This window comes from Aythya ferina (assembly GCF_964211825.1).
Source record: "Aythya ferina genome assembly, chromosome: 13".
Taxonomy (NCBI): Eukaryota; Metazoa; Chordata; class Aves; order Anseriformes; family Anatidae; genus Aythya; species Aythya ferina.
In genome coordinates this window covers 719,537-745,473 of record NC_140311.1, presented here as the reverse complement: position 1 = coordinate 745,473, position 25,937 = coordinate 719,537, and the positions used below count along the sequence as shown (strand labels likewise).

General features: G+C 61.4%; 1 protein-coding gene across 5 annotated transcripts in view; it reads right to left on the bottom strand.

Annotated features, from left to right (window-relative positions):
* Positions 1–25,937, bottom strand: part of STARD8 (StAR related lipid transfer domain containing 8) — a 59,264-nt gene that overhangs the window by 14,764 nt on the left and 18,563 nt on the right. Inside the window, exon 1 of one of the 5 annotated variants that reach the window (XM_084534245.1) lies at positions 22,109–22,320. The exons of 3 other annotated variants lie outside the window; for them this stretch is intronic. Coding sequence is in view for 1 of the 2 variants with exons in the window: in XM_084534243.1 (XP_084390369.1) it covers positions 5,887–5,959 (73 nt within the window). In the remaining variant the exon portion in view is untranslated. Of the gene's footprint in view, positions 1–5,886; positions 6,658–22,108; positions 22,321–25,937 lie in introns of those variants that run through there. One more of the 5 variants, XM_084534243.1, reaches the window with a different exon arrangement.

Below are 25,937 nucleotides of genomic sequence, written 5' to 3'. Positions count from 1 at the left end.
AAAAACACTCATGCGAATGACACGGGCAGCTTGTGAATGGCCTGCGGGGACTCGGCGGCAGCAGCACCGTGGCCGGACGCTGTGACGGGGTCACCCATCACGAGCCGTGCCTGCGGGGCCATGGGGGCACAGGGCCGTGACCACCACCACCCCCCAGCTCTGGCACCGAAAGCGCACCGCAGATACCGGGGGGGTAAAGCCAGAGCCCTGCCAGCCTGGATGTCAGAGGCATCGGGGAGGGGAAGGAGGGCAGGCCAGTTCCTGTTATTTTTAGATGGGTTTCCTAAGGGGACTTATGCAACCCTGCCCTCTCCCTGCATGCCTCCAGCTGTCGGTACCAGCAGCACTCCGACCTGCTGGCCAGCTCGCCCGGGTTTGACAGAGGAGTGAAGCCACACAGAGAGCTGCTGGCGCCTTCCATGGACACAGCGGGCAGGTAGATGGGCAGCACGGTGACAGATCCTGCATCAGAGAGCTCCCCGTGTGAGATGAGCCCTCAGCAAGCAGCCGGACATCCCCACGGGGGAACCCAGCACCACCACTCCCGCTGGATAAAGCTCCTGTTGGTGCACAGCCCCTACAAGTCCCCCAGGCAAAGCTTCTGCCCTTTTCCAGCAGCTGCCGGGTGCCGTGGCCCAAGGAAGAGGCAGCACGGGCACCTTCCCCACCCCAACGCCCTGTCCCAAACACAGGGACCGGCGGCTGCCCCACACAGGCCCCAGGGACGAGGCTCCGGCAGCACGGGGGCTGCGCCCACTGCTGGGACGGGGCAGGGGAACAAAGGGATTTGGGAAGGAGATGGCAGCTGGGGCCGACTGCGTGTCCCAGCACCCTGCGGTGGGGAGCAGAAAGTGAAAATGAGGTGAGAGGCTCTCATTTTGCTAGTGAAAGTGGAAGAAAAGCACAACCTTTCCCCTCACATCCAGTCCCCAGCACAGTCCCTGCACCACAACACTTCACACAGCTGCAGGTTTGGGGGCAGGCGGGGGGGTTGGAGGCTGGCGCCCCTCCCTCGAGGCCACTGGGGACACGGGTTCCCCACGCCATCACTGCCAGCCCCGGGAGGGGGCATGGATGGGCAGAAGGCCAGGAGATGCAGTACAAGGACAGACAGGTCTAAAAGGAGCGAGCTGAATCACTGGAAGCAAACACAGTCAGTGATAGGAAAAGCACTTCCCAGAACCCCAGCTTGGCACTTTCGCTTTAAAATAAATGAGAAAAAAGGGAGAAGCAACACCCCAGGACCGAGCCTCTCCGAGCAAGCTTCCAAAATCCCCGTAGAAAGCCCCACACACCCAATTAGTGAGTGAACAGAAAACCACGCCACCGCATCGCCCCTGCATTACATCATGGAAAGCCAGGAAATCAGACGCGAGGGGAGCCGCCTCCGGCTGCTGTGCGCCAGCGCGGGAACCTCTGTGTGCTGTGTGCGTGCGTGTTTTCTTTCCATCACACTTCAGAATAAACTGTTGCCTACAACACTGGATATGCAGGAGCTCAGCTTCTCTTCCTGGCTTGCAAGTGCAAGTCCTCGCCTATTTTTACAGGAATAACAGAAAATCTCAACACGCTTCCTAACCCAGGGGTCAGTGCCACGGCCACTTAACCAAGCGAGGACCTGAAATGCCCACCTCACGCAGGAAACCCGCTGCCTACGCCTGCCAACGGTACTGGGGCCAGCAGCGGTGCCACTGAAGGCAGAGGATTCAGATCTGCCTGCGGTGCCCAGCTCTGTGCCCAGCGCCGGGTTTGGCACCACCCAAGCACAGCAGAGGGACAGTGGGGGCACAGCCCCAGGTCTGCTCACCCCAAAACAGCACAAGGGAAACAAAACAACGGGGTCACCCCATGGTCTCCCCCAGAGGCTTCACAGCGAGGGAGGGACAAGGGCTGCAGCTGCTGGTGCCCGAGCCCTCGCACCAGGAGCTCGCCCCGCGCTGCCCCACGCCTGCCCAGCTCCGGCAGCCCACGCCTCGCAGAGCGGGCTGTCCCCACGCCAGCCGGGTGTCTGGAGCCGGGAAAGGGCCCCGAGCCGTGGGCATCCCCCGTCCGTGTGCGGGCTGGCACGCTGTGCTGAGAAGCACACCCAGTCTGCTGCCTGCCCGCTAGCTCCCAGCGCGACCCAGCACACCGCAGGGATTGCAAAGCTGCAGGAGAGGGCACGGAGACAGGAATGAGAAGCTCGGCTGGACGCCGGCCCAGACGCGGTGGGTTTCCATAATTAACCTCAGCACTGTGAAGAGGTCTCACAAGGTTTGGGAACTGCTGCCTGCTCTGTCACCGGCGAGGAGTTGTTCATCTGCCTCCACCAGGCTCCGAGGAGCCCCATGGCACCGCGTGGCTGAGCTGCAGCAGGGAGGTGACAGTGCGGTGGCACCGCCAGCCCCAGGTGGCTCCGGAGCCCTAGGGCTCGTGCCCTGGCCATGTGCGTGGTGCGGGATGAGCCAGGGGAACTCCGGGGGGAACTGGCTGCCAGAGGCGATGCAGAGGCGCCGTGCCCACGTGGCTGTGCCACCGTCCCCTCAGCCACGCCGGGACAGAGGCAGGGCTGTGCCCAGCGGGGCCGGGCCTGGGGAGGGAGAGGCTGGCCCAAAAGCACCCACGCAGCACCACAGCTGCACATAACCACAGCCACCAGCTGAGCCTGGGACCCTTCCTGTAAGCAGGCAGGGGCCGGGGCTGGGAGCTGGTGGCTGCTTCTGGCTGGGCTGGAGGCTGAGCCCTGTGGGCTGCACAAAGGCCGGGCTGTGTGAGCGAGGTGAGGCGCCCGGTCCGGGGGCTGGAAGGCAACGCGGTCACTTCCTCCCCTCGGTGTAATTATAGCCACACGCTCCCCACAGGCATTTCCACACCTCGGTGGCTTCTCGCACCTTTGTCCGCCCCAGGATTCCTCCTCGTGGCCCTCGGCTGCAGCCTGCACCCCGCAGAGCACAGGGGGCCGGGGTTGGAGGCGCAGAGGTTGTGCGCTGCTGCTGCAGAGCAGGTGTCTGGTGGGGACACGGGAAGGGACAGGGCACCCACGGGAACAGAAACAAAGGGCCAGGAAGGGCCAAGACCCTCACCCGTCCTCCTCGCTCCCCAGCTGTGCTCCTCCAGCTGCTCGGAGCCCAGCAGCCCTGATTTGCTGCCTACACAAATGCACATACACGTACAGGGGATGGAGAAGAGAGTTAAAAAGAAGGTGCTGGTGTGGCTGAAGCACCCAGCAGGACTGCAAGTGCTGATTGTAGCGGTGACTGCACGGCACCAGCAGGAGCTCCATGCTTGCAGTTCGCCAGCCTTCAGCAAGCTAAGAACACCGAGCCACTCCTGCACAGCTCGAAGGAGAGAGCTGAAGGAAAAACACGGCACCCAGCTGGGCAGAATAAAACAGCAGCAGCCCTGCAGCAGCTCTCCACACTTCCCTCCTTCACACATCCATGCAAACACCATGGACCAAACCCACCACGGGGCCAAGCAGCAGCCTGCAGGTGTGCAAACGCAGTAACTGCGCTCCCGAGGGGCCCGGCGAGGCTCAGCCAGCCCTGCCGATGTTATATCAGCTGCGGGGGTCCTGCTCCGAAACGCACACAAGCATTTTCTGCAGCCTGTGCACTGTGCCAGGAGCGCAGAGTTGTGCCTCCTGCAAATTCAGGCCCCTGACAATCCAACCACTGATTTATTGAGCATGCACTGACACACGCCTGGTTCTACTCTTCGGGTGGCCGCGGTGGCTGGGCGCTCTAACTCCTGATGCTGGAAACCCAGAAGAGAAGCAAGATGGAAACAGCTACTTGGACGTTCAGCAAAACTAATCCTCCTTGCCCATCCTGTATCCCACCCTTTCTAAAATTGCACTGTTGTTTTCCTGTTGGTCATCCCACGGATCTCACGCGCGCTTTGTTTGGACTAGCGGACGCCGTCCCCGTGGCCGGGCTCTGCCAGAGACCCCCCCGATGGCGCTGGGGCACGGCGCCCGCGGCGGAGGAGCCCCGTGATGCGTGTCTTTACCTTGACGAAAATAAGATTCCATTTTTCCACTGCTTGGAAGCCTTTCAGAGCCAGCCCCACCAGCGAGATGTGCTTGCAGCCTGGTGCCACCTCTGGCACGCTGTCAGGCTGTGCCCAGGGAGCTGTGCCACGGCGCTGCTCTCGCCACAGCGCTGGCACCGAGTCAGAGACCCAGCACGAGCTGCCACTGAAGGCCAGCGGTCAGGGCACAGGGAAACTGCAGGCGTGCTCTGACGCCAGGAACTGGTAGCAGCTCAGCTCTCATCTTTGCAGAGCTCTCACCTCGGTAACGCAGCACCTGCAGCTGATGCGGGTCTGTAACCCCAGGCAGCGCAACCTGCCGAAACCCCTCCTGCGCTGCGTGCCCGGGAGCTCTCCTCAGCTCCCTCGCTTCTAAGTACTACAAAATATTTATTTGCTTAACACATGAAGGAATTCCTCCCTATTTCTGTGCATTCAGTTAGCAGAAACACCTGTCTCTGTTACCAGAGGAAGCCCACACGGGCTCCCTGCTGCCTTTTGGTGCTGCCCAGGAGCAGAACCCAGCATCGCGCAGCCCCTGAGGACAGAGCCCGGGGCCAGGGCTGGGCGGGCGCTGCCACGGCCCCGGCACAGGAGGAAACAGGCCCCGGGTCCCCAGCAGAGGCACAGGGCCTTACTTCAGGGCTCTTCTCTTTTTAAACGCCACCACACAAAGATAAGCCAGAATCGAGTATTTCTCCAGCTGTGCACAATGACCCGCCTACCTTTTCGGCCAAATAACGTTTCTCTTGCAAACACGGGCTGCATGAGCTGGGGCAGGACTCTCGCTCTGCCCATAGGCGCTCTCCCACCTGGAGCATTAAGGGATTAACAACAAGCCACAGATCCCTCTTGCTGTCCAAAGCACACCAGCGCTGCGCTGAGACCCCACCGGCATTGCTGGTGCATTGGTCACCGCACAGCTGCGCGGCAGTTCCTGGGCAGGAATTTCCATTTGCTGTGAGCGCGCATCCGTCCCCTCCCCGCCCCGCAGCTCGCCCTTCACCCCGGCGAGGCTCTTTCCCTCTCCTCCCCCCTCCTTCCTGTCCTCCTCTCCTCTATCTGAAAGCTGCCTTTCAACGAGCAGGCGGCGCTGGGCCACCAAACGTCCCCGTGGCAGGGCTGGCACATCAGCGTGCCCCGGGGCTCCCGGCCAAAGCGGGCTCTCGACCCCGGGCGCTCTCGCTGCCTGGCCGGGGCTGGGGGCAGCGCGCACAGCAGGGCATTTTGGCACGGCCTCAGGAAACAATCAAAGGTTCCTAAGAGCTGGCATGCCGCGGAGTCACAGCTTTCGCCAGCTTGGCTGACTCGGTGAGAAATAAGCCCAAATATTAAAGAGGCTACAGATCTACTGTGTCTGCAGCATCTTAAGCAGGGAGCAGAGGGGTTGAAATGAAAGCCACACACTGCGTAACCGAAACCAGTCTGTGCTTTGTCGCATCCATTTCCCCTCTCCTTCCTATCGAGCACAACCGCACCCTAAATATTAGTGCCTTCATCTTATCAGGGGCTTGGGGCTCGCATCTGGGCGAGCAGCAGTGGCAGTGACTGAAGCCCCTCGCCCAGCACAGAAGCCACAGATCGGTTCAAGGAGAAAAAAATAAGAAAAGAAAAAAGGTAAAGGAAGATCTGTTCTGGTTTTCAAAACAGAAAGCTTAACAACAAAACAAATGGCACCTCCTAACCCTTCCCTCACCCTGCAGTGTAAAAGCCAAGGCAAACTAACTAACTGCAAAGGAAATGCTGTTTCCAAGAAATCTCTGACAAGGAAAAAGGTCATCCCACAGACTTTTCCATCTCCCCCTTTAAAGCATGTTTCTTGGCTGAAAGCTTCTACGGGATGAAAATACAGAGCTGGGGCACGAGCAGACTCACCATGGCAGAAGCTGTTAATCCTGGCTTTGTTCATTGGAGACTGTGACTTAAACGCAGAGAGGAATATCAGCATGACCACTGCCCTCCCGGCCCCACTTCAGCCACGCTGGGCACCATCCACGGGCAGCGAGAGGGCTCCTGGCCGAGGTCCTTCCCGGCGGCAGGCAGCTGGAGAGCTCCGACTTTTTCCATGCGGGCCTGGCGAACCCAGCTTCTAAAACCTGCCCTTACCGACCCGGCATGCACGGAAAGCCATCTAATTTCTCTTCAGCAACAAACAGGATATCTACGGCTGTGCAAAAGGCTGAACTGTTTAAATAGCAGGGGTGGGAGTAGGAGGGGGAGAGCGCACAGAAAGCTAAAGCGATAGCGCATATGCATGCATGCAGGCTGCTTAACTATTTCGAGCTCTCTGGAAGGGCTGCCGCAGGCCGGACAGACTGACTGCCCTCCCACGGTGACTCACGGACGGCAGCCGCCCTGCACTGGGGCGTTCCTGTCCCCTGCAGACAGCGGGCGTGAGGTGCCCGTGGCCGGCAGGGTCTGGGCGCCCTCCCCAGCAGGGCAGGCTGCAGCGTTCAGGTGCAAGCAGAAAATGGAGCTGCTTCGGGTCGCCCACGTCGCTTCCTGCAGAGCCTCATTTCATGGGCTCTGCACGGGGACTGCACAGGGCCGGCGGGGAGGCACGGTGCCGCCCTAACCCCATTGTCACGGGGCTCCTGTTGCACCGAGCGGCTGCTGGTGGCCTGTGGCTGGCAAACAGCAGAGCTGCGAGCTGCTCCCAGCCAGGCAGGAGCACGGGTGGATCCGGCCTTTCCTGCGGGAACCACGTCCTCTGGGAGAGCTGGCAGAACGGAAAGCGGGGACCGGTGCCATCATAAACTTCCCAGTTCCTCAGGATATCAAAGGGGACCAGAAGCTTTGAAGATATGGTTGTTCAGGGACGAGAATGGGAGTACCTGCTATTCGAGATACATGGACTTGATTGCCAAATTTGCCATGTATTCATGGTTTGAGCTCAACCCACCGGTGCTTCGCTTTGCTGCGGGAGCACGCCTTCCCTTCACGCGGGCAGGACTCGCACAGCCCCGTCAGGCCGGCTGCAGCTACGGGGAACAGCACGCTCCGAATAAGCAGCTTTGGACGACATGGGCCTAGCCCCCATAATGAAAAGCACATTCTCTGTAACTGCACTCTCCTCGTTCAGCACTTTTGGCACGATTCGTGTACAGAACGAGCTGCGAGATCCCCTCCTTGGAGCGGGACCTGGCAGGGGAGCCCCCGGCCCCAAATGCAGAAGGGGACAGCTGAGGGAGTGGGCTGGCGGATCCGCCCGAGGGCAGCCCCTGGCAGGGAGCGGGACGCAAAGACCCAAACACGTGGCCACGAGGACATCCCGCTGACACCAGGGAGTCGCCTGCAGATGTGGAGGCATCGCCGTGGCCATCTGAGTTACCAGTGACCACGTGCAAAATTTCCACCACCGCAGGAGGAGCCCGAAGCCGTTTCCAAATGTGATCTCACGGCCCAGCGATGCAAGGAAGCCCCGGGCCTCAGCAGCAGCAACGCCGTGACCCTGCAGGGTGCTGTCAGGGAAGGTGTCGCAGCGGCTGCCGGGCCCAGCCCACACGTCCTGCAGTAACGCCGCACAAGGATCCCACGAGCAGGTTAATGACATCTCCGAACCGAGAACAGGCACGTCCTGCCCGCTGCCACGGCCTCCCCACGGCATGGGGACGGTGCTCCAGGTCTCCTCAGGAAGAGCCTCTTCCATCACGGCCCTGGCCGGACCTTCCTGTCGTTAACGCTCCTGTGGCGCCACAGAAGGAAACCAGACGGCAATTTCCAGTTGCAGCAAAAGGGCAGCGGCTGCCTCCTGGGTTTCCAGTCAGCCAGCATTTTTAGGTGGGAGAGGGGAGGAGAGAGCCTGTGCTGGCTGCAAAGAGCTGGAGTCCCCGTGCCTGGAGCAAACTGAAACGCTGCCCAGGAGAGGAGGCTGAGGGGGCTGCAGAACATCCCTGCCTCCCCTCGGCTTTCTGCCTTACACCCTGCCAGGTAAGGCCGAGGGCAGTGCTGGAGGCAGGAAGCCGACCCCAGCACCACAAAGGTCTCTGACACCAGAAACCTCCAGCCCCCGCTGCTGAGATGGGGAGCAGTGGGGACACAGGCATGGCTCTGAGCACATCGTGAACACACGATGACAATAACCAGGTAACACGGAGCCGAGCTATAAGGAACCGACCTGAGCCCCACAAGCCTCCCTCTTCCCCACTCCTGCTCTTTCCCCATTGGGAGGAGGTGACGGTGGGGCTGGGCTCCAAGCTCGAGGCTCCCTTTTCTTTATGAAGCCAACAGGAGCTGCTGCGGAGCAAGCCAACAGACTTCTTGAGAAGTAGTTTTAAAGGATGTCACCGCTTTGTGAAGAGACAAAGGAATATTTTTTAAAAATACAGAAGTCTCCTTGCCAGGAATGTGGGGAATGTCAGGGAATATTACAAAACAGGATGCGAAAGCTGGCCTCGAGCGATGTTATGGACTTGTATGCTGACCTGACAGTGAAGATGCCGAATCCCGATGGAAGCAGAACCACGCACCTGCACTGGGAATTACGGACCCGGCTCACCTGGCCTGGTCCCATCAGTGTCCCACCAGAGGAGCCACCTCTGCCCGGGTCAGCTCTGCTCCCCTGCGCCCCAGCCACCCTGCCTACAGCCCGCACGCAGTGTAACCCCAGGCCCTTAATGCCCAACGTGGCATTTTCCGAGGAGCCGAAGCAAGCGAAGCCTGGTGGGACATGGCAAGGAGACGGCGCCCATCGTGGAACCTGAGGATCCACGGAGGGAACAGCACTTACCTGTAGCTGAAGGACCAGGCTTAAACCCCACACATCTCCTGTAAGTGATGGGAAAAGCTTCTCAGAGCTGGTTAAAATCACTCTCTCCTTCAGCTCTGCTAATTAGCCAAGCACTTCCCGGCCTTCTCAGGGTTTTACAGGCAGACACACGCCCTCCTCGCACAGCTACCCAGGCTCAAGGGAAGTTATGACGCCAAAGGCATCAGACTGACTCCCGTGGCTGCAGACAGCAAGGTCAGAAATACAGGAAGACCTCCCTAGGGTCACGCCAAGGAGAAGCCCATGAGTTAGAAGACAGCAGGAAGCCCTAATCCAACACACCGGCCATTGGCGGTAGCAGCATTAGAAAACAGAGGCCAATTGCTCGCAAATAAGCTCCTTTTGGCAGGAACAGACATGCTTTTCCCAGCTTCCCTTCCATCTGAAAGTCCCCGTTTCAGCAGAAGGAGATGTGTCACAGCAAGACCTACGCGGGGCTTTTTTGCCTGGCTGAGTACTGACCCCACTGCACAATGGCCCTGCTTGTGCTTGCAGCTGGAAGGGCAACAGCAAAGCGAGGAGCAGCCCGCAGCTCATGGCAGACAAATCCCCCTCCTGATGAAGGGCTTACTCACGGGGACTGGAGAAAGTGACTCCAGCCCACGTTCGATGCTCCTCAGGGGTTACATGAGCAAAGCTTTGAAATCAAATAGTCACAGCAGGACCTTCACCTGCAGGGAGAATGGGAAGAGCCCTCCAGCAGAGCCTCCGCTGCAGCAGCCAGGTGGGCACGGTGCCGCAGCACTGGGCAGGAACACAGAGGGAAAGGTTTTTGGAGCCGCTCAGGGCTCCTCGGCCAGCGGGCAGCCGGCCGGGAAGGGTGCTCGGGCAGGGCTCAAAGTCCCCCTGAGCACCCGAGCGTTGCGGAGCGAGGACCTTGGCAGCAATACCCACCTCTCCTGAGCCTCGGGGCAGCTCCCAGACCATGGAGCCTCCCCTTGCCAGCTCAGCCCCGCTCATGGATGGCTTGCATGGAAGCACTTGGCTCACCTAAGCTTCCACAGCATTCAACCTGTGCCTCTCAGAACAATGCCTTAACACACCGACACCTCCTCAAGCCACACTCGTTGCCATGCGGTCGCTCTTCTGTTGATGTTTCTCAGGAAGCCTTTGTCTTAAAAAAGCTTCTACCTCAGAGCTGCAGGCTAACGTCACTTGCGGTAAATCAATCAGCTCACTACTTTCTAGGACTCATCCGTGTCTATTTTTATGAGTAACTAATTTTTGACTCGCACTCATTTTCTGAAGGGACTCAGAGCCCTTAATGCACACTGGGTTTTCACAAGTGGTTAGGAAACCGAGTGCTGAGCTGCCTTGAAACGTCTGCTGCACAGGTCTCTGCTCCTGTTCCTTTGCAAAAAGCCAGCCCTGGTGCTCCAGCACATCTCGCTCAGCCTCGACGGCAGCAGCACACCGACTGCAGCACCCTGCAGCTCCCCGCAGCACCCCACAGCACCCCGCAGCACCCCACAGCACCCCGCAGCTCCCTGCAGCACCCTGCAGCTCCCGTACCTCGCTCCTGTGCCGGACACCGCACGATGCAGGAGGGACACGCGCTGTGCTGAGCGCCCGCTCCACCTGCCCGGGGGCACAGCCAGGCAGCCCCTCGGGACAAGCAGTGCCCTGTCCCCCCACACCGACGTGCTCTCCCAGCACCATCGGGTCCAGCAGAGCGTGCCCGTGCTCCTTTTGCCTTATTTGCTCTCCTTTACGAGCCCTGCCCGCTGTCACTATTTTCCCCGTCCGGATAAGGAGCCGTTACTGGATAAATCACATGTGGCAGCCTGCTGGGCCAGAGAGATAAGGCAGCAGGAACTGGGGTACCCGCAGCTGGCACCATGTCCCCCAGCCGCCCCCAGACCCAGCAGCTCCGTGACAGAGGCGAATTTCAGCTCCCAGGCTCAGCGCCCTGGTCCAGTGCAGCAGGAGCCTCCTCTCCTCCGCCCTGCCCCAGGCACGCTGCAGGGGACAACAGGGGCATGATGTGCAGCAGGGAGCTGGAAAAGAAGTGTCCAAGCCCCTGTTGGACCATTCGACACCCCAACCAGCTCAGGAGCCTGGCAAGGCGACAGAAGTGCCTCAATAACGCGCAGAGCACAGAATTGCACAAGATCCAGTTATATCTGCCCTCGCTGCCAGCAGCCGCTTACAAGCACAGCCCCTGCTGGGGGGTGGCACACACGGCCCGAGAGCAGGAGATTTCACCAAGTGAGGCAGCTGGGCAGGTGAGAGACTCTGCCAGTGCCGAGAGAAGCCCAAGGACATCTGAGATCACCACCTTCGTGTTTAACGAGGAGATGGGGATCGCGGAGGCTTCAGGTCTCATGAGGCCGGACTCCAGCCTGACCCAGAGCCAGGCAGGGCTCTCCCTGCCAAGGCAGATGTTGTTAATGCACCGTGCTTTCCTCCTCCCCATGGAGACGGAAGACGAAATGTCAGCGAACCTTATCAAACACAAATAACTTCAACTTCTGACCTTTTATCCTCTACCTTCCCTGACAGACTGTGGCCAGGGGACAGAGATGTGAGCAGTGAACTCCTTCCCCGTGCCCCAGCGTGGTGGACCCCCGCCCACCGCAGCATGGGGGGCGGCAGCCCAAAGCGCAGCTCTGGCGGAGCAGGGAAGGGGCAGGGACCGTTGCACAAGCGGACAGCTAGCTCAGGGCTTAGTGACAAGGGAGCAGGAAGGAAAAACATCAAACCGCAGCCCTCTGCCAAGTGATTGGCGCTGCTTCCGCCAGCAGCTCTGCAGAGCTTAATTAATGAGCAAACATCTGCAGCCTCACATCCCGTAAAGAACATTCACAAAAGCACACTCCATTCATGCGAAGATAAAAAATAAATAATTAAAAAAAAAAAAAATCTCAGCTTTTTCAGCAGGTGGGAAAGCTGGAGGACACAAGGAGAGGCAGGGCAGCGTCGACGTGCTCGTGCCCCGGGGCCGCCGCGCTCCCCGCCGCGGCTTCCTGCGCAGCCGGGTGCCGAAGGAAGAGCTCTGCGGCACACCCAGCTCCTCTCGAAGCCACTGGCACGGGCTCTGCTCTCAGCGAAACGCAACCCACCCAAAATTCACCCCCTCGGGCAGCTCCAACCAAGTCCCAACCTGCCTCCGTCTCCCCGCTGCCCAGAAGCCCGCAGCCACCCGCCAGCCCTGGAGCACAGGGTCCCAGCCGGCAGCAGCCCCGTGCCCGGCCACGCAGCACCGGGCAGGAAAGCTTTGCCTCACCGGCAGGCTCTGAGCCTCCTCCTCCTCCTCCTGCACAGCTTTGATCCCACGCCACGTGTCCTGCAGCCACCACAGAGCCTCCCAGCATCTGGGGACTGCTCAGGGAGGACGGGACTGGGATCGGTGGGGGCACCCCACGTGCCCCTTTCAGCCTGCACCTCGCATGGGGCATGAGGAGACCCTGACCCAACGCCCCGGCTGCCAGCGGCCCCCAGGGCCCCCCCAGCTCCATCTCGCCGGGCGGTCTGGAACAGGAAGGATGCGGTGGCACACCTCGGCCGCAGCAGGTGGCCCTGCGCTTGGGGACCGCATTTCACTTTTTCTCTGAAAAGCAGAGTTAAAAGCGTGCTTCAAAGAATGAACAAAACCGACAGCGCCATCCTGTTTTCATGATGCCAGGGAACGAGGCCACCAAACCCCACACACACCTCGGCACCCCGGCTGTCCTGAGCCACCAGCAGCACGGCTCTCCCAGGAGCTGCCCGAGGAGGAGTAGGGGGAAAAGGGGAGAGGGGGAGAGGAGGAGAAGCCCCCTGGCAGCCACCGTGCTCCCACCACCTACGCACGCCCCCGGCAGGGCCCCCACTTGCCTCGCAGGGTGCTGGCAGACGCCTGCTTTCCTTCTCCAAAACGCCAGGGTTCAAAGTCGCCGTGCTGAAGGACCCCTTGGAAGCCAGCTACTGAACTCCCCCAGCTTTGTCTGTGCATGCTGGTTGCTCCCCGTTGACAAGCAAAGCAGAATTTCCAGCCTTTTACCACCAAAGCAGACTTCACCCACCGCCCCCTCTAGCAGGCTGCGCAGGGGAGAGCAGCCTCCTGGCCCACGGATAAGCACACTGGTCACATTCGTAGCAGCTGTTCAAGGAGCATATCGCTATTTTCTTCATTTCCTATTTAACCGTCCTACTGGAAAAGCAGTTCAGCCTTTTCTGATTTCTGGATCAAACGCTCCCAGTCAGGGGCAGGAGCCCCACGGCGTTTTTGCAGTCAGCTGCCAGGGGCAGCCATGGTGCGAGCACGGTTACAAGTCTGAGAGCAGTTTGCAAATTGTTTAGGCAGGGAAAATTAAGGGACAGAAAACTCAAAGGTGAAAACTAAGACAGGGCACAAACACAGCCACAGCCAAGTGATTTTGACTCTGAAACAGGCAGGGCCAAGGCATTCCTCGTGCTGCTGCGGATGGATCAGCTCCGTGGGACGAGTGGCACGCGCTGAGCACGCAGGACCTGCAGCCTCCTCTGCAGCCTCGTCCTTGTCCTCCTCCCCTCTCTTTTCCCACAGGTAACGCTGATGTGGGGCTCAGGGGCTTGCCACAAACCCGGTCTTGGGTTTCTTTGGGATAGCAGAGCTGCTCAGAGCCCTCAGCAGCCTCGCTCCCTCCAAAGGCTCAGTGGGACAGGGCAGCCCCGCAGGCATCATGACCCCCGGGAGCACAGAGCAGCCCCAACCCCATCCCGGTCCCATGGCACAGAATCCGAGTTCAGGGCCTGAAACACCACGCGTGGCAGGATCACCCCGAGGCAGGGCAGGGAGCCCTGGAGCAGGCGGTGGCAGCAGGAGGACCGCTTCCCCTGCACGTCCCCAGGGTGCTTCACACCCACCTCTTCCCAGGCACCTGGGGAAGACCCAGCAAGGTGGGAATAATCCTTGTCACACCGACCAGAATCACCGAAATGTACCTGCTCCTCCGCTTCCCTCCTCTTTGGCAACGCGAGGGCAGCCCGCTGGGTCAGCAGCCGTCCTTGCACGTGTCCCTGTCCCAGCACAGTCCTGGTGTGCAGCAGGGACAGCAGGGCGCTGTTCTGTCACCGCTCCGTGCGCTTCTTGTCTCCATCTCAGCAGCTGGCACCGGGGCACGGGCCCCAAGGCCTGACCCCTTCAGACACGGGGATCCCACAGGCAGCAGGGTACGTACAAGGCACGTGGGGCGTTTTGACTCGTGTGTCTTTGAGCAGAAATGGCACCAACGGGTGCCCCCGGGCAGCGGACACCACGGGAAAACCGAGTGTCCCCTGCTGAAGCAGCAGCCGAAGCACGGCAGCACCCACCAGCCCCAAAGCAGGCACCTGCCTTCCAACCCAAGCGGAGGCAGCCTCCAGCAAGCCTCCCAGAGGTTTTCAGAGGCTGTCTACAAAACACCAGTGCTCCCAGTTCAGCCTTGTTGCACCGCCTCATGGCCACTGGTGGCTCATGGCTGGGGCTGCCACTGCTCAGGCTGCCAGCGCCGAGCGACAGCACCAGTGGCCCCAACAGATATAGGGCCAGGAGCCAAGGCGAAACAATGAAAACCATTTACAGGGCAGGAAGCTGCATCTGCTGGATGAAACGCTATCTTCAAACAAGACGTGTTTGGATAACTCCAGTTTCATAACTCGCCTCTTCCGATGTTAGGAAATCACGGTAATAAAAAGAAAACAAAATGGGGGAGAAGAAACTTGGCATGGGGAACAATGGGAGAATTGCTGGAGACACGGAGCTCAGCCCAACCTGCTGCGCCTGATCCCAGGGGCAGCTGGGGCTCCGGCAGCAAGCTCCAAGGGGTGTGCAGGAGAATAAATGTCTGATCAAATATCATCGGGAAAGGAGTTAAATCTGCTCTAAATCTACTCAAGAGCACAATACGCTTCGATGATCTTACATTACTTGCCTGCTTGCTTGTTTTTAACAGAAATCAGCGTTATCTTGGGGGGCAGGGAGAGCAAAATTAGACAGAGATGGTGAGCAATGGGCCCCAGAATTTGGGTTCTGGCAGGCCTCATCTTCATCACCTTGAAGGCTTTAGAGGTGGCAAGGGACGGCAGTCACCTCTCTGTGGCACTGAGCGCTGTGGGGGAGACCAGGCAGCTGCTGGTGGTGTTAGCAGGGGTGAGTGATGGCGAGGATAAACCCCCTGCCCCACAAATTCCCAACGCTAACCTGAAAGCCTGCCTGGGTGTTAGAGGAGGGCGTTTAATGGTGCCGTAGCAGGTCACAGCTTTGCAGGGACAAGGACAGAGCACAGCAGCCACAGCAGCTCCTCACCTCCAAGCGCGGGGCAGCTGCTCTGCAGCCCCTGCCCCACGTGCCACGAATTCCCACCACAAGGCTCTGCAGCAGCAATGAGGCCAGCTGGAACCAAGCTCCCTTGCTGGCACCAGCCTCGTTTTCCAGAGCCCACCCTCCCTCTCCGATGCCTTCTGCAGCCAGAGCCGTGCCCGCTGGGCACCACCGGGGCGCACGGAGCACCGCCGGGTGCTGGTCGGGGTCCCCAGCTCCTGATGGGGCACGGCAGCAGCAAGGGTAAGGAGAGAGCTTAAAGCAAGGGGGTGCTGCAAAGGCATGGCTCAGTAAGGGGATTGTGCTCCTGCCCGAACACGGAGGGTTGGATGCAGATGAGGTTTTGCTTCCCCCAGCCAGTGTCACTCCATCCTGCTCGGCGTGACCCCCCCGTGTGCTCGGTGCTTCTGGCATCACGGCGAGGGCTGCTCGCCCCGCTCAGCCCCCACCCTGCTCCTTCCCCCGCCCCGCGGCCACTGCCTCGAACAATTTGGGAGAAGGAGCCAAAGGCTGAGGTCACTCGACCGGGGCACCGGCCCCCTCCCCACCGACCTCCGCCCCCCGCCCCCTCCCCAGTCCAAATATAAACTTGCTTACAGGAAATGCCTTAAAGAAAAGGCACCTCCCTGAGTCCCGAAGAATGCCCAGAAAATAAACTGTCTCTGGACATGAAGGAAATGGCTTTTTTTTCTTTTTTTTCTTTTTTTTTTTAACACACTGCAAAGCATGTTTAACCCTTCCAGTCCCTGCCGGGACACCCACAAGCCTCAGGCCCTCGGGGAGCTTCCAGGTGCCTTTCTTCTGGGTTGGCCACAGGAGAGCATCCCCTCGGCAGAGGTGCCCATGGCCTCGCACCACCACCACGTCTTGAGCAAAACCGGTCCCAAATCCATAGCCCAGGTGCAAACTCCCTGATGAGGAAAGCCCCAGACCCCAAAACTTTTAGATAAACACAGGCTCCATTCCCAAGCAGAGGACGAGCTCACACAGTTGTCTGCATCACTCCAGGTCCTGAATTGCCAGAGAGCAGCTGGGGAAGCAGAGGGGCAGCACCTGCGCCTCCCTCCTGCCTGCCCTGATGCTGGGGGCAGCCCCTCCAGCCCCACACGTGTGCCTGCACCCAGGAGCCCTTTCCCGGCCACCTGCAGCACGGCAGGACACAGCTGTGAGCCCAACGTCCCTGCCACAGCCAGCCCTGGGGACTCACAGCCCACAACAAACAACCCTGACCCCGACATCCCTCCCGGCACGGCTCTGCTGTGCCATTTCCCAGCTCCAAATCCCATCCCCGAGCTTTCTGCAGCCGGCAGGGATGGGGTTCCCATGTGAAAACAGGAATCAGAAAGCCAGGATAAAGCAGGTAAAACGGCACTGCAGGGTCAGGTAACACCGCCCTGGCAATGCCCAGCATCCACAGCCAGCAGCTCCTACCTCCTGCAGGCTGCGCAGCGCTGCGGGTACTCTAGCGAGGCGGGGAGCAAAGCAACACGTGGAGGCTTAGGAAGCACAAGCACTGTTTTCATACCAACATCCCTACACAAAATCAAGAGAGAAGAGGAGGAGCAGAAACGCAGGAAATCCTGTACGCAGAGGCCGTGGGTTCACAAAGGATTCGCAGAGCGCAGCTCTGCTGCCCCTCCGCAACGCCTCCCCGAACGTGCCCCTTCAAAACGTACACTCAGGGCTTTAAGCCTCAGATGCACGAAGTCGTTTGATACAATTCAGCTGCTGCTGCAGAATGCCTAAAATATTTGTTGTTCTTCCGAGCAGCAGCAGCAGCGTGGGGAGCTGCAGAGGTGTGCGCAGGCAGGCACGGCGCGTGGGGAAGGAAGGGAAGGCAGCGGGGTCGGCTCCCACTTGGCCGGGAAGGGAAGCGCCCGTCCGGAGCAGGGGTCGGGGGCCGGCAGGAGGTCGTGCCCGTCCCGCAGAGGAGCCGGACCTCAGCGTCGTTTGTGCAGCCCCTGTGTCACAGAGCAGTCATGGGACAGGACGGCCACGAGGCAGAACTCACCCGCCTTCGTACGGGGTGGGACCTGGGGAGGGGAGCAGCGGGCACACGGGCTCCCTGCGCCCAGCTCCCTGCGCCCAGCTCCCTGCGCCCAGCACGCCGCTGTCCGGCGAGAAATGCCCCCTGCCCGAATCAGCAGCCAAAGATGGGAATGAGGAGTACCTGTACCTAGGATAAAGGGACTCGGCGCTGGGTGCAAGAGTGCTGAATGAAACAAGGACAAGATAAAGCGCTGTTAAGGACACGCTGGGTTTACAGCAGCCACGAACCCAGCGCTCAGTCCTGCATCTGCCAGGGAAAGGTTCCAGGATGGAGAGGGAAGGGCAGGGAGCAGGGGGACCAGGGCAGGGCGCTGAGGGAAGCCCCGGCACGCAGCACTCACTCACCTGGTTCTCATACACACCATCTCAGGCACGATTAAGCTCTCCAAACCTTTTTTCAGCAGCCCGTTATTTGCAGCTGGGGGAAAAGGACTGCAAAGCTCAGAGCCTCCCTCCAGAAGGGCTGCAGGAAGCCCGTGCACAGCCCCAGGCGCGGGGCCAGCGGCACGGCCACGCTGCCAGGCTCCGAGCAGCGGGCACGGCGCTGAGGGTGCCACAGCACCACGGGGCTGGTGCCCGGGCACCGCGGGGCTCTGCGGAGCTGGGGCTGGCTGCGGGAGCAGGCAGGGTCTGGCAGCGAGGTGCGATGGGCAGTCAGTTATCTGCCTGGGAAAATGGGGCCGAAACTGCCCGGAGGTTCTGCTCTTACCCAACGAGCCTGACGAAACGAGGTCAAGTGAGCTTTGAGTCACCCCCGGGAGGCTGTGTCCCAAGCCTTGTGACACGTCTGGCTGCCGCCGCCTCTGCCCACTTGCAGTTCTGCTGGGGTGACAGAGACCCTGCCCCGGCCACCCCCTCACCAGCATCCTCCAAGCCCCGGCACCGCTCCCTCTTCCTCCCCAGCCTGGCTCACAGCTCCCCGGCCTCATCCCAGCCCTTCCTCGGGCTCACCTCCTTGCCCTCTCTGCCTCTGCCTCCTCTCCCACCCAGGACAGGGAACCACGGGGCACTGCAGGACACCGGCCACGCACCAGTGCCCAGCTCACCGCCGGCCACGGGGCCCAGCACAGCGCCCGGGGCACCGCCGCCGCTGGCAGGGCGCGGGGGAAACGTTTTGTTGCCTTTCCTAGAAGGCACGGCGGGAGAGCGTGACTCCTCTGAGCGGCGTAAGACAAAGGGGCATTCAGAAGCTGAACTTGTGCCCTTGACAGCGGTGAAAATATTCTTGTGAAATTCATGGGGAGAAAAAAAAAAGAGCGGGGGGTTGGGGAGAGAACAGAAACCCCACCCTCCACCTTTGCACACCACTTACACTGGGGCGGTTACAGCCTGCAGGTCAGAAGCCTCCTGTCCTGCTGGGACCCCGTCGTGTTTGCACGAGCAGCGCTGGAAGCATCGAGCACACACACTCCTGGGAGCGCAGGCACCTTCCCCAGGCAGTGGCATTACACCCTTACGCCCTAGCGAGCTCTGAACTTGAGCAGCAAGGCCAGCTCCAGCAGGGCGCAGCAAGCTCGCCATTCGAGCGGGCTCCCTGCAGACCCCACGCACGTTGCAGTCAGATGCTTTTCCCTCCCAGAGAAAGGGCAGCAAAACCCCAGCGCCACCGGGCCGAGCGTGCTGGGCCCCCGGCACCGCGCTCCTGCTGCCGGTTAGGCACCGGGAGGCACAGTGCACCGCAGGCTCCGAGGAAATCCAGCCCCAGGTGCTCTCCCCAGGACGTGGGGAGGGAGCGCGGCTGCTCCAGGCACCACACTGCCCTCCAGCCCCGCCACGGCACATTTGGGTGGTGGGGGAAGAAGCAGCAGAGCGGGACACGTCCCCTCCGGCATTTCCCAAGGGAGGAAGGTCCCCGGAGCTGCTGTGTTTGCCAGGGCCGGTTCCCTGAGCCAGCCGTTAACGTTTACGCAGCCTGTGACTGGCACCGGGCGACAAGTGCCCTTTGCTGATAAGGAAGCCTTCCAGGGACTCAGCAAACAGCTCCGCCGCTGCGTGCTGGGCAAATGCGGCGGGGCCACGTGGCACGGGCAACCCGTCAATGATTAACTGGGACCAGTCAGGCAGCACTGGGAGGCGGGGGGGGAGGCAGAGCGGGCTGGCGAGGGTTGTACCAGCAGAGAGGGCAGCTGGGGGCTGTGCTGGGAGCTGCACCCCACCACCCTGGCCACCCTGCTGACTGCTGGGGTGATCCTGGGCCCTGACGCAGTCCTGATTAGCAAAGGTGGCAGCCGGTGTCAGAGGCTCGTTCCTGTACCAAAATGAGCGTGGGGCTCCAGGGAGGGAGGCATTGGCACAGCTGCCAGGCTGGGCGGTGGGAGCCCCAGGACAAGGGGGGCAGGATGAGGCCAGCACCACCCCACACCGCTGCCAACCCCACATGCACAGCCAGGCAGGTGACACACCGCGTCCCTCAGACACAAAACAGGGACGAGTAAAGGCAGCCGGCCGGCACTCCGCACCTCCTGCACATCAGAAAGCATTTCTTGCTGGAAATACAGAAAAAGACCCTGGTTCATACATGTCTGTGGCAGCCCCGACAGCTTGGGAGCGTTAATGTGATCACCTGGAGGTGACTTTCAGAAAGGCAGAAGCAGGGTTACTGTGGCTCAATCATTAACCGGGTGGGAGACCCCCGGCCCTGCTGGAATGCGGCCGCGCTGCCACCGGCCCTGCCCAGGGCTCACCACAGCCAGCACGAAGGGGAACGCAGCCCCCGGCCGCGGAGAGGCTCCGGCCCCTCGGCACCACGTCCCTGCCGGCAGCACCAAGTCCCACCAAACGCTGCCTCCTGCTTCCTGGTGGGGCCGGGAGAAGAGCTGGGGGGCGAGGAGAGGCTCTGCCTGCCAGGCCACAGATGTCCCCGCTGCCACGCGTGCCTCCCCGCATGCCACCACTCTCCTGGCACAGCGCCACACGCTGCTCCGGCCGGCTGCGCTCACACGAAGCCATGACCGGTGAGTGCTGCTCCTGCAGACAGGACAAAGCCACCCCCAAGACACCGAGCCTTCATCCAGCACCACAGTCTTCCTGAGAGCACCCCGAGCAGAGCACTGCCGGCAGCCCCCCCGCGCTGCCCCTGCCCAAATGGGTCCAGCACCCCCGGTCAGCTTCGGCACGCTCCCTTCCTGCCAGGGTCTCTTCTCCCACTTCCATCGCAGGAGAGATGCCACGGGCTGAATTTTGTGTTCGCTCTTCCACATCTTTTGCACAAAGCCTCAGAGTGGCAGTGCTGCCGCAGGCCCTGCACACACACGGTGTGGCACGGGAGGCTCTGGCAGCAGCACAGCACCTCTCAGCCTCCGCAGCCCGCACGCTGCCACCAAATGCCTTTTACACCCAGGATGACCACGTTCCTCGATGCACCCATGAGATAAGCCCTGGGTGAGCACGCCCACCTCGCCGTCCTGCAGGACCCTCCCCGAGCCCTGCACGGAGCGCACCGAGGCCAGGCCCCTGCGCCAGGAGGCAATTCGTTCCCTGCCACTGCAGCCGACACGCTGCCTGCATTTGGAGGGCTCTGCTCCCACACACGTCTGAGTGCAACAGCCCGTCCACAGCCACGCACAGTGCACATGCAGTCTGCAAACCTCTGTTCTGGGCAAATTGTCACCAGCTCTCCACGGAATAAACAGCTTAAGGAAGGAGACCCCGCTCTCCTCTCCCCGAGAGGCGATTTGCACGTCACGCAGCAACCCCGGGACACCCCCAGGCAAAGGGCAGCCTTCGTTTCCCCTGCTTGACTCAAACTGACTTTAAGAACTTTCAGATCTTTTTGAAATTAGCACAGAAATCAAGGGGAAGTACTGAAGTGCCCTTAGGCACAACCATATTTTGTTTTCTTACGAAACTGAATTGCTGGCAGCCCGTCCCATGCATACGCTTAGCGTTGGACATTTGAGGCAATGCAGACAAGGAATGCTCACCAGAAGCACGGTTAGTTTTATTCCGTTGGTCTTTTATTAGAAAAGCATTTCTCAAAAGAAGTGCACGTACACAAAGTGAGCGTGTGCACCTTCTCAGAAGCTACACTTTACACCTGCTTTGCTCTGGGATTTGAGGTTTTGTCACATGAGGAAATTAGCGATGAGCTTTTGGGATAAGGATCTGATCTATTTTTTCCCCAAACAAACGGAGGAAGACAGAGGGGTTTTGAACCAAGCCCTTGCTCCTTGCACAGCTCCCCACGCAAGAGGCAGACCCAAACGTAAAGCTGCACAGAGCAGCAAGGAGCTGCTACGCCTGCTCCAGCAACACTTGTACGTTTCTTAACTGCATTTCAGTTAAAATGTAAACAGAAGCAAGCACACTCATTGATAAGAATTCAAGCGTGTGCACAGCGAAGCATGCAGCCTGCTGCCAACACCACCACAATGCGCTCTCTGACAGCCCGCGACTGTGCCAGGACCTCTAAAGGCAAAGGTCTCTCTCCCCACTCCTGCCCTGTGCACCCAGGAGCCATTCTAAAACACAGATCTCAAAATCAAACAGGAGCTGCTGTTTGCTTTAGCCACAGCCAAACAATCTCTGCGAACGCAGCCTCGCACCTTGGCGGAGAGCTTTGACAGCTCAGCGTCAGCTCACAGCCCGATAAGGCGCGCACAGCAAGCTGCTCCGTGCCCGGCAGCCGCAGCTCCCGAAGCAGAACTGGCTGCAGAGCCGTGCCCAGGGCTCGGGGAACCCAAGCGGGGCTCCTGAGGGCTGCAGCCCCACGGTACAGCGGCGCAGAGCCCTGCTCCCAGCCCTCCCGACGCCAGCGCGGAGCTCACCGGGTCTCACCGCGTCTGCGGCTCGGGGCGCACACGGGGGCTGCCCGGCGGCTGCACTTCGGCTGCGCTGATCCCGGCTGGAGGGGGGCGAGGGACCCCCAGGACACCGCTGGGTGCCCCCCACGGGCTCCCCGAGGCATTGCCGGGACCGCGCCTGGGGCAGCTCCGTGCCGCGGGGCCGCGCACAGCCCCTGGGGGCACCCCCCCCCGACCCCTCCCCGCGGGAGCGCGCACCCCCGGGACCCCCTTTACCTCCGGGCTCCGCTGCGCCCCCGTCAAAGCGCGATGCCCTGCAGGCGGACAGGCGGACAGACGGACAGCAGGACGGACAGACGGACAGCAGGACGGGCGTGCAGGGGGAGAGGCGGGGGTCCCGGCCCGGCCCCGCTCCGGGCGGGCTGCTGCGAGCCGGGGCCGTGGCTCCGGCCCTTGTCGGGGCGAGCGGCCGCGGGCAGGGGCCGGCTGCGGGCCGGGAGCTGCGGGGGCAGCGCCGCGGAGCCCCGGCCCCCGGCAGCCGGGGCCAATCGCCACGGGGGGGCGGCCCCGGGCTCCCCTCCCCTCCCAGCCCCTCCCTGCCCGTCCCGGCCCCTCCGTGCCCCGGCCCGGCCCGCAGGGTCCCCTCCCCTGTGCCCGGGGGGGCACCAGCCCGCGCCCGGCTCCCCCAGCCCATCAAACCCCCCAGGAGGCAAAGCGGGGGCACCACTGAGAGCAGCGGAAAAGCGTTCGCAAGAGGGTGGAGAATAAAATGGGGGAGAGGGGCTGGAAGACAGGGACTTGGAGGAAAAAACCCCATCAGCAGAGTGCTGCTCCCCCGGCTCCTGGGGAGGGGACAGCTGCGGGCAGCCAGAGCTGTCCCAGGGGCTGCATCTCGCCGGGGGGGCTGCGCAGAGCTCCTGGAGCACCCCAGGGACAGGCAGGGTGGGTGCTTTGTTCCCCCACCCCCGTGGGAAGGCCGCAGAGGCCGGGGGGGGGCACGGCCGGGCGAGGGGAGGGCTCGCGGCACCTTCCGTGGGTTGGAACCGGGCACCAGCACCAGGGCGGCCCCAGGGGCGCACCCGCAGGCGGTGGAAAAAGTGGCTCAGAGCAGGATTTCAAGCATTTTCCACCCGTTTCCTCACGCAAACCGGGAAGGGGGAGAGGCGTGGGGGCAGCGAGGCAGGAAGGCTCCCAGGGGCGACGAGCTACAAACGGGCAGGGATGGGGACAGCACCCAGCCAGCGAGGGGGACAGCAGCCAGCCGGTGACTGACACGGACCCCGCGGGCACACACTCACCCCACACACACCGGGGCCAGCTGCATGAAGGCCGGGAGGAGCAGCAGAGGTGCATTTTGCAGGCTGCCCCCTTGCCGGCCGATGAATGGGCCGCATTGAGGCCCCGCGGTATTAATAGCTCCCAGCCCACGGCCGAGGAATGGCAGGGAGCCCACGGGCTCGCCCCGCGCCTGCACAAGGCGCCCAGTGTGCATGTGTGCCCGCGGGGTGCTGAGCACGGGACGGGGGTAACGCTGCCTCCGGCCGACTCGCAGCCCCGCGGGGACGGGGGGAGCAGCACCAGGAACCCGGGGAGAGCAGGGATCACACCGAGCGGGATGCGGGGGGACAAGGGGAGAGGTGGTCCAGAGGGAGTCACTGAGAAGGGCCAGGAAAAGACCCAACACAGGCCCTTTGAAGCTGGCTGAATAGAGGAAAAGCCGTCCGGGGGGGTCAGCGGGCTGCGGGGCTGTGCCCCCCTCCCGGCAGAGGATGGGAGCCCAGGGTGCAGGACACACAAACCGGGAAAAGGTAAGAGGCTCAAAGCAATAACCTCTGCCCGGCCCTCCCAGGGGACCTGAAACGGGACCTGCAGAGCTCTGTGCTCCCTCCCAGCGCATCCCCACACACCAGTAAGCAGCTGGGGCTGGGAGCAGGGCAAAGGCACCCTCAGCGCCCTCGTTCCTGTGCTGCAGCACCTGATCGTGTCGCATCAGACCCGTGCCTTAGCCGGCAATTCCTGCTTTCCTTGCTGCCCGCAGCCCCCGTCCCGCACCCGCAGCCCCCTCGGTGCTCCCATGGGGCAGGCAGCCCAGCAAAGGGCACCCCCTCCTGGGCAAGGCGCACAGCGGCCCGACCAGATGAAAACACCCTGGAAAAACTGAAACAAGCAAAGGCGGTAAATAAAAAAATTTAAAAAATAGATCGAAGCCATGGGAAATGCCTCTCCGCCCCGCGTGGCCACCCACCACGAGGAGGAAACCCACGCGCCCACAACAAGCACATCCTGGCCAGCCCCCAGCCGGCATTGTCTGCTTCTCTTTTTCCGACGACCAAAGTAAACAGGGGGGCGGGGAGAGCAGCAAAAATTCTCTTTCAGGTGTATAAATAAAAAACGGCCGCAGAGATGAGCAAACCAGGAGCCAGTGTCCCGGGGTAAACTTATTCACAAGCATGTGCTCGGGGGACTCTTGCTCCGCTAACGCAGCTATTATTCATGTTTCATAATTTTCCACCACTGCAGATGGAAAACGGGAGAACCCTGTGACATTTTTGCATCAGCCTGCTCCATCTGGGCTGAAATACGCCTCAGTGCCGGGCGCAGCCTGCACTCGCCACCCGCTCTCGCTCCCGCCCCGCGGAGCCCTGTTTCTGTTTATTTCTGTCTGGCCACCCGGCTGCACAACAGTTGCTCGCTTTTTTTAATCCGGGGCTATAAAAGCTGTCATCTCCACCGCCGCCGTGGCAGCCCGTCGCATTTCGGTGTGTCCCCAGCGAATCTGGGCCCCGGACACCACGCCAGGATCCCGGGCACGGCTGCAGGTGGCAGAGCTGCACATGGCCTTATGCTGGGAACGTTACCGGGGCAGAACAGATGGGTTTGTTTCCTCAGAGCACGCAGATAGCGGCAGGTAGCCACCCATGCAGGTTCCCGAGGTGTTATCACCAAGAAAGAGGGCAACGGGGCGATTTGGCAGCAGGCACCCTGCTGGGGAAAGCAGCTCAGGGCGGACACGAAGCGGCAGCTGGAGCCGGTGCCGCCAGCTGCTCGGGCACAGCAGGCAGCGCCCCGCCAGGGCCGAATTCCCCGGCTTCCAGGGGAGGAGGGCGAGAGGGAGAGCGAGAGAAACTCGGAGACATACGCACAACAGCATCATTCATAGGCGCTGATTTCATAAAACAAGGATCCTGTGTCTGGCCCGGAGCTCAAGGCAATTAAAACAGCAGCCACAGATCTCAAAGAAACAGCAGGAATTTATCTGAGGAATCCGGATTATGTGGCCAGTGCTGAAGCAGAGCAGAAAGCCTCCAGCTCCAGGAAGGTAAACACGCTGGCGAGGAGAGGCAAGCGGCTCAATCACCCCGACTGTTCCTGCCTCACCCACCGTGCCGGGGCCTCCTCCCCGAGCGCGGGGGGACTGCGGTCAGCAGGGGCTGGCCCGTGCTGCGTGGACACGGCACCACCGAGGGGTGGGGACAGCCAGGACCCCCCCGTCCCCACACAGCCACCAGGGCAGGCAGGGCTGGTCTGCAGCCAGGTGCCACCACAGATGCTAACCACTGCGGGGCTGGTACGGGGCTGGGAGGAGAGTGCCGAGGACGGTTTATCGTTCCAGAGATAACGGTGATGGTTTGCAAGTCTAAGAAAGTGGCTTTCCATCCTGGCCCAGCCTCGGGAAGCACACGCTGGGCTTACCAAGACACTGAAAGCAGCCACGGTGCTGATTAAACTCACCCCGGTCTTACCAGCACCAGGAGCAACCGGGGCTGGGGGCAGCACCTCCAGGCTGTGCTCGCAGCTCTCCTGCAGGTCCCCAAAGAGGCTCCTGCCCCCCCTGCTCCCCAGCCCACCGGGCTGATGCCCCTGGCTGCAGCACCACGCCAGGAGCCACCACACGGCCACCACACGGCCACCACAGAGCCACCACAGCCACCACAAAGCCGGCTGCACCAGCAGGACCTGAACGGGGCCGTGGGGTGCCCATGTCCCCAGCAGGGTCCCCATGGGGGCTCTGGCGGGGAGGTGGCCGTGGTGTGCTGGCAGCTCACGGCCCTCATACATCTCCCTCTGAGACAAGCACGGAACTGGAAACAGCTGAAATGTTTGC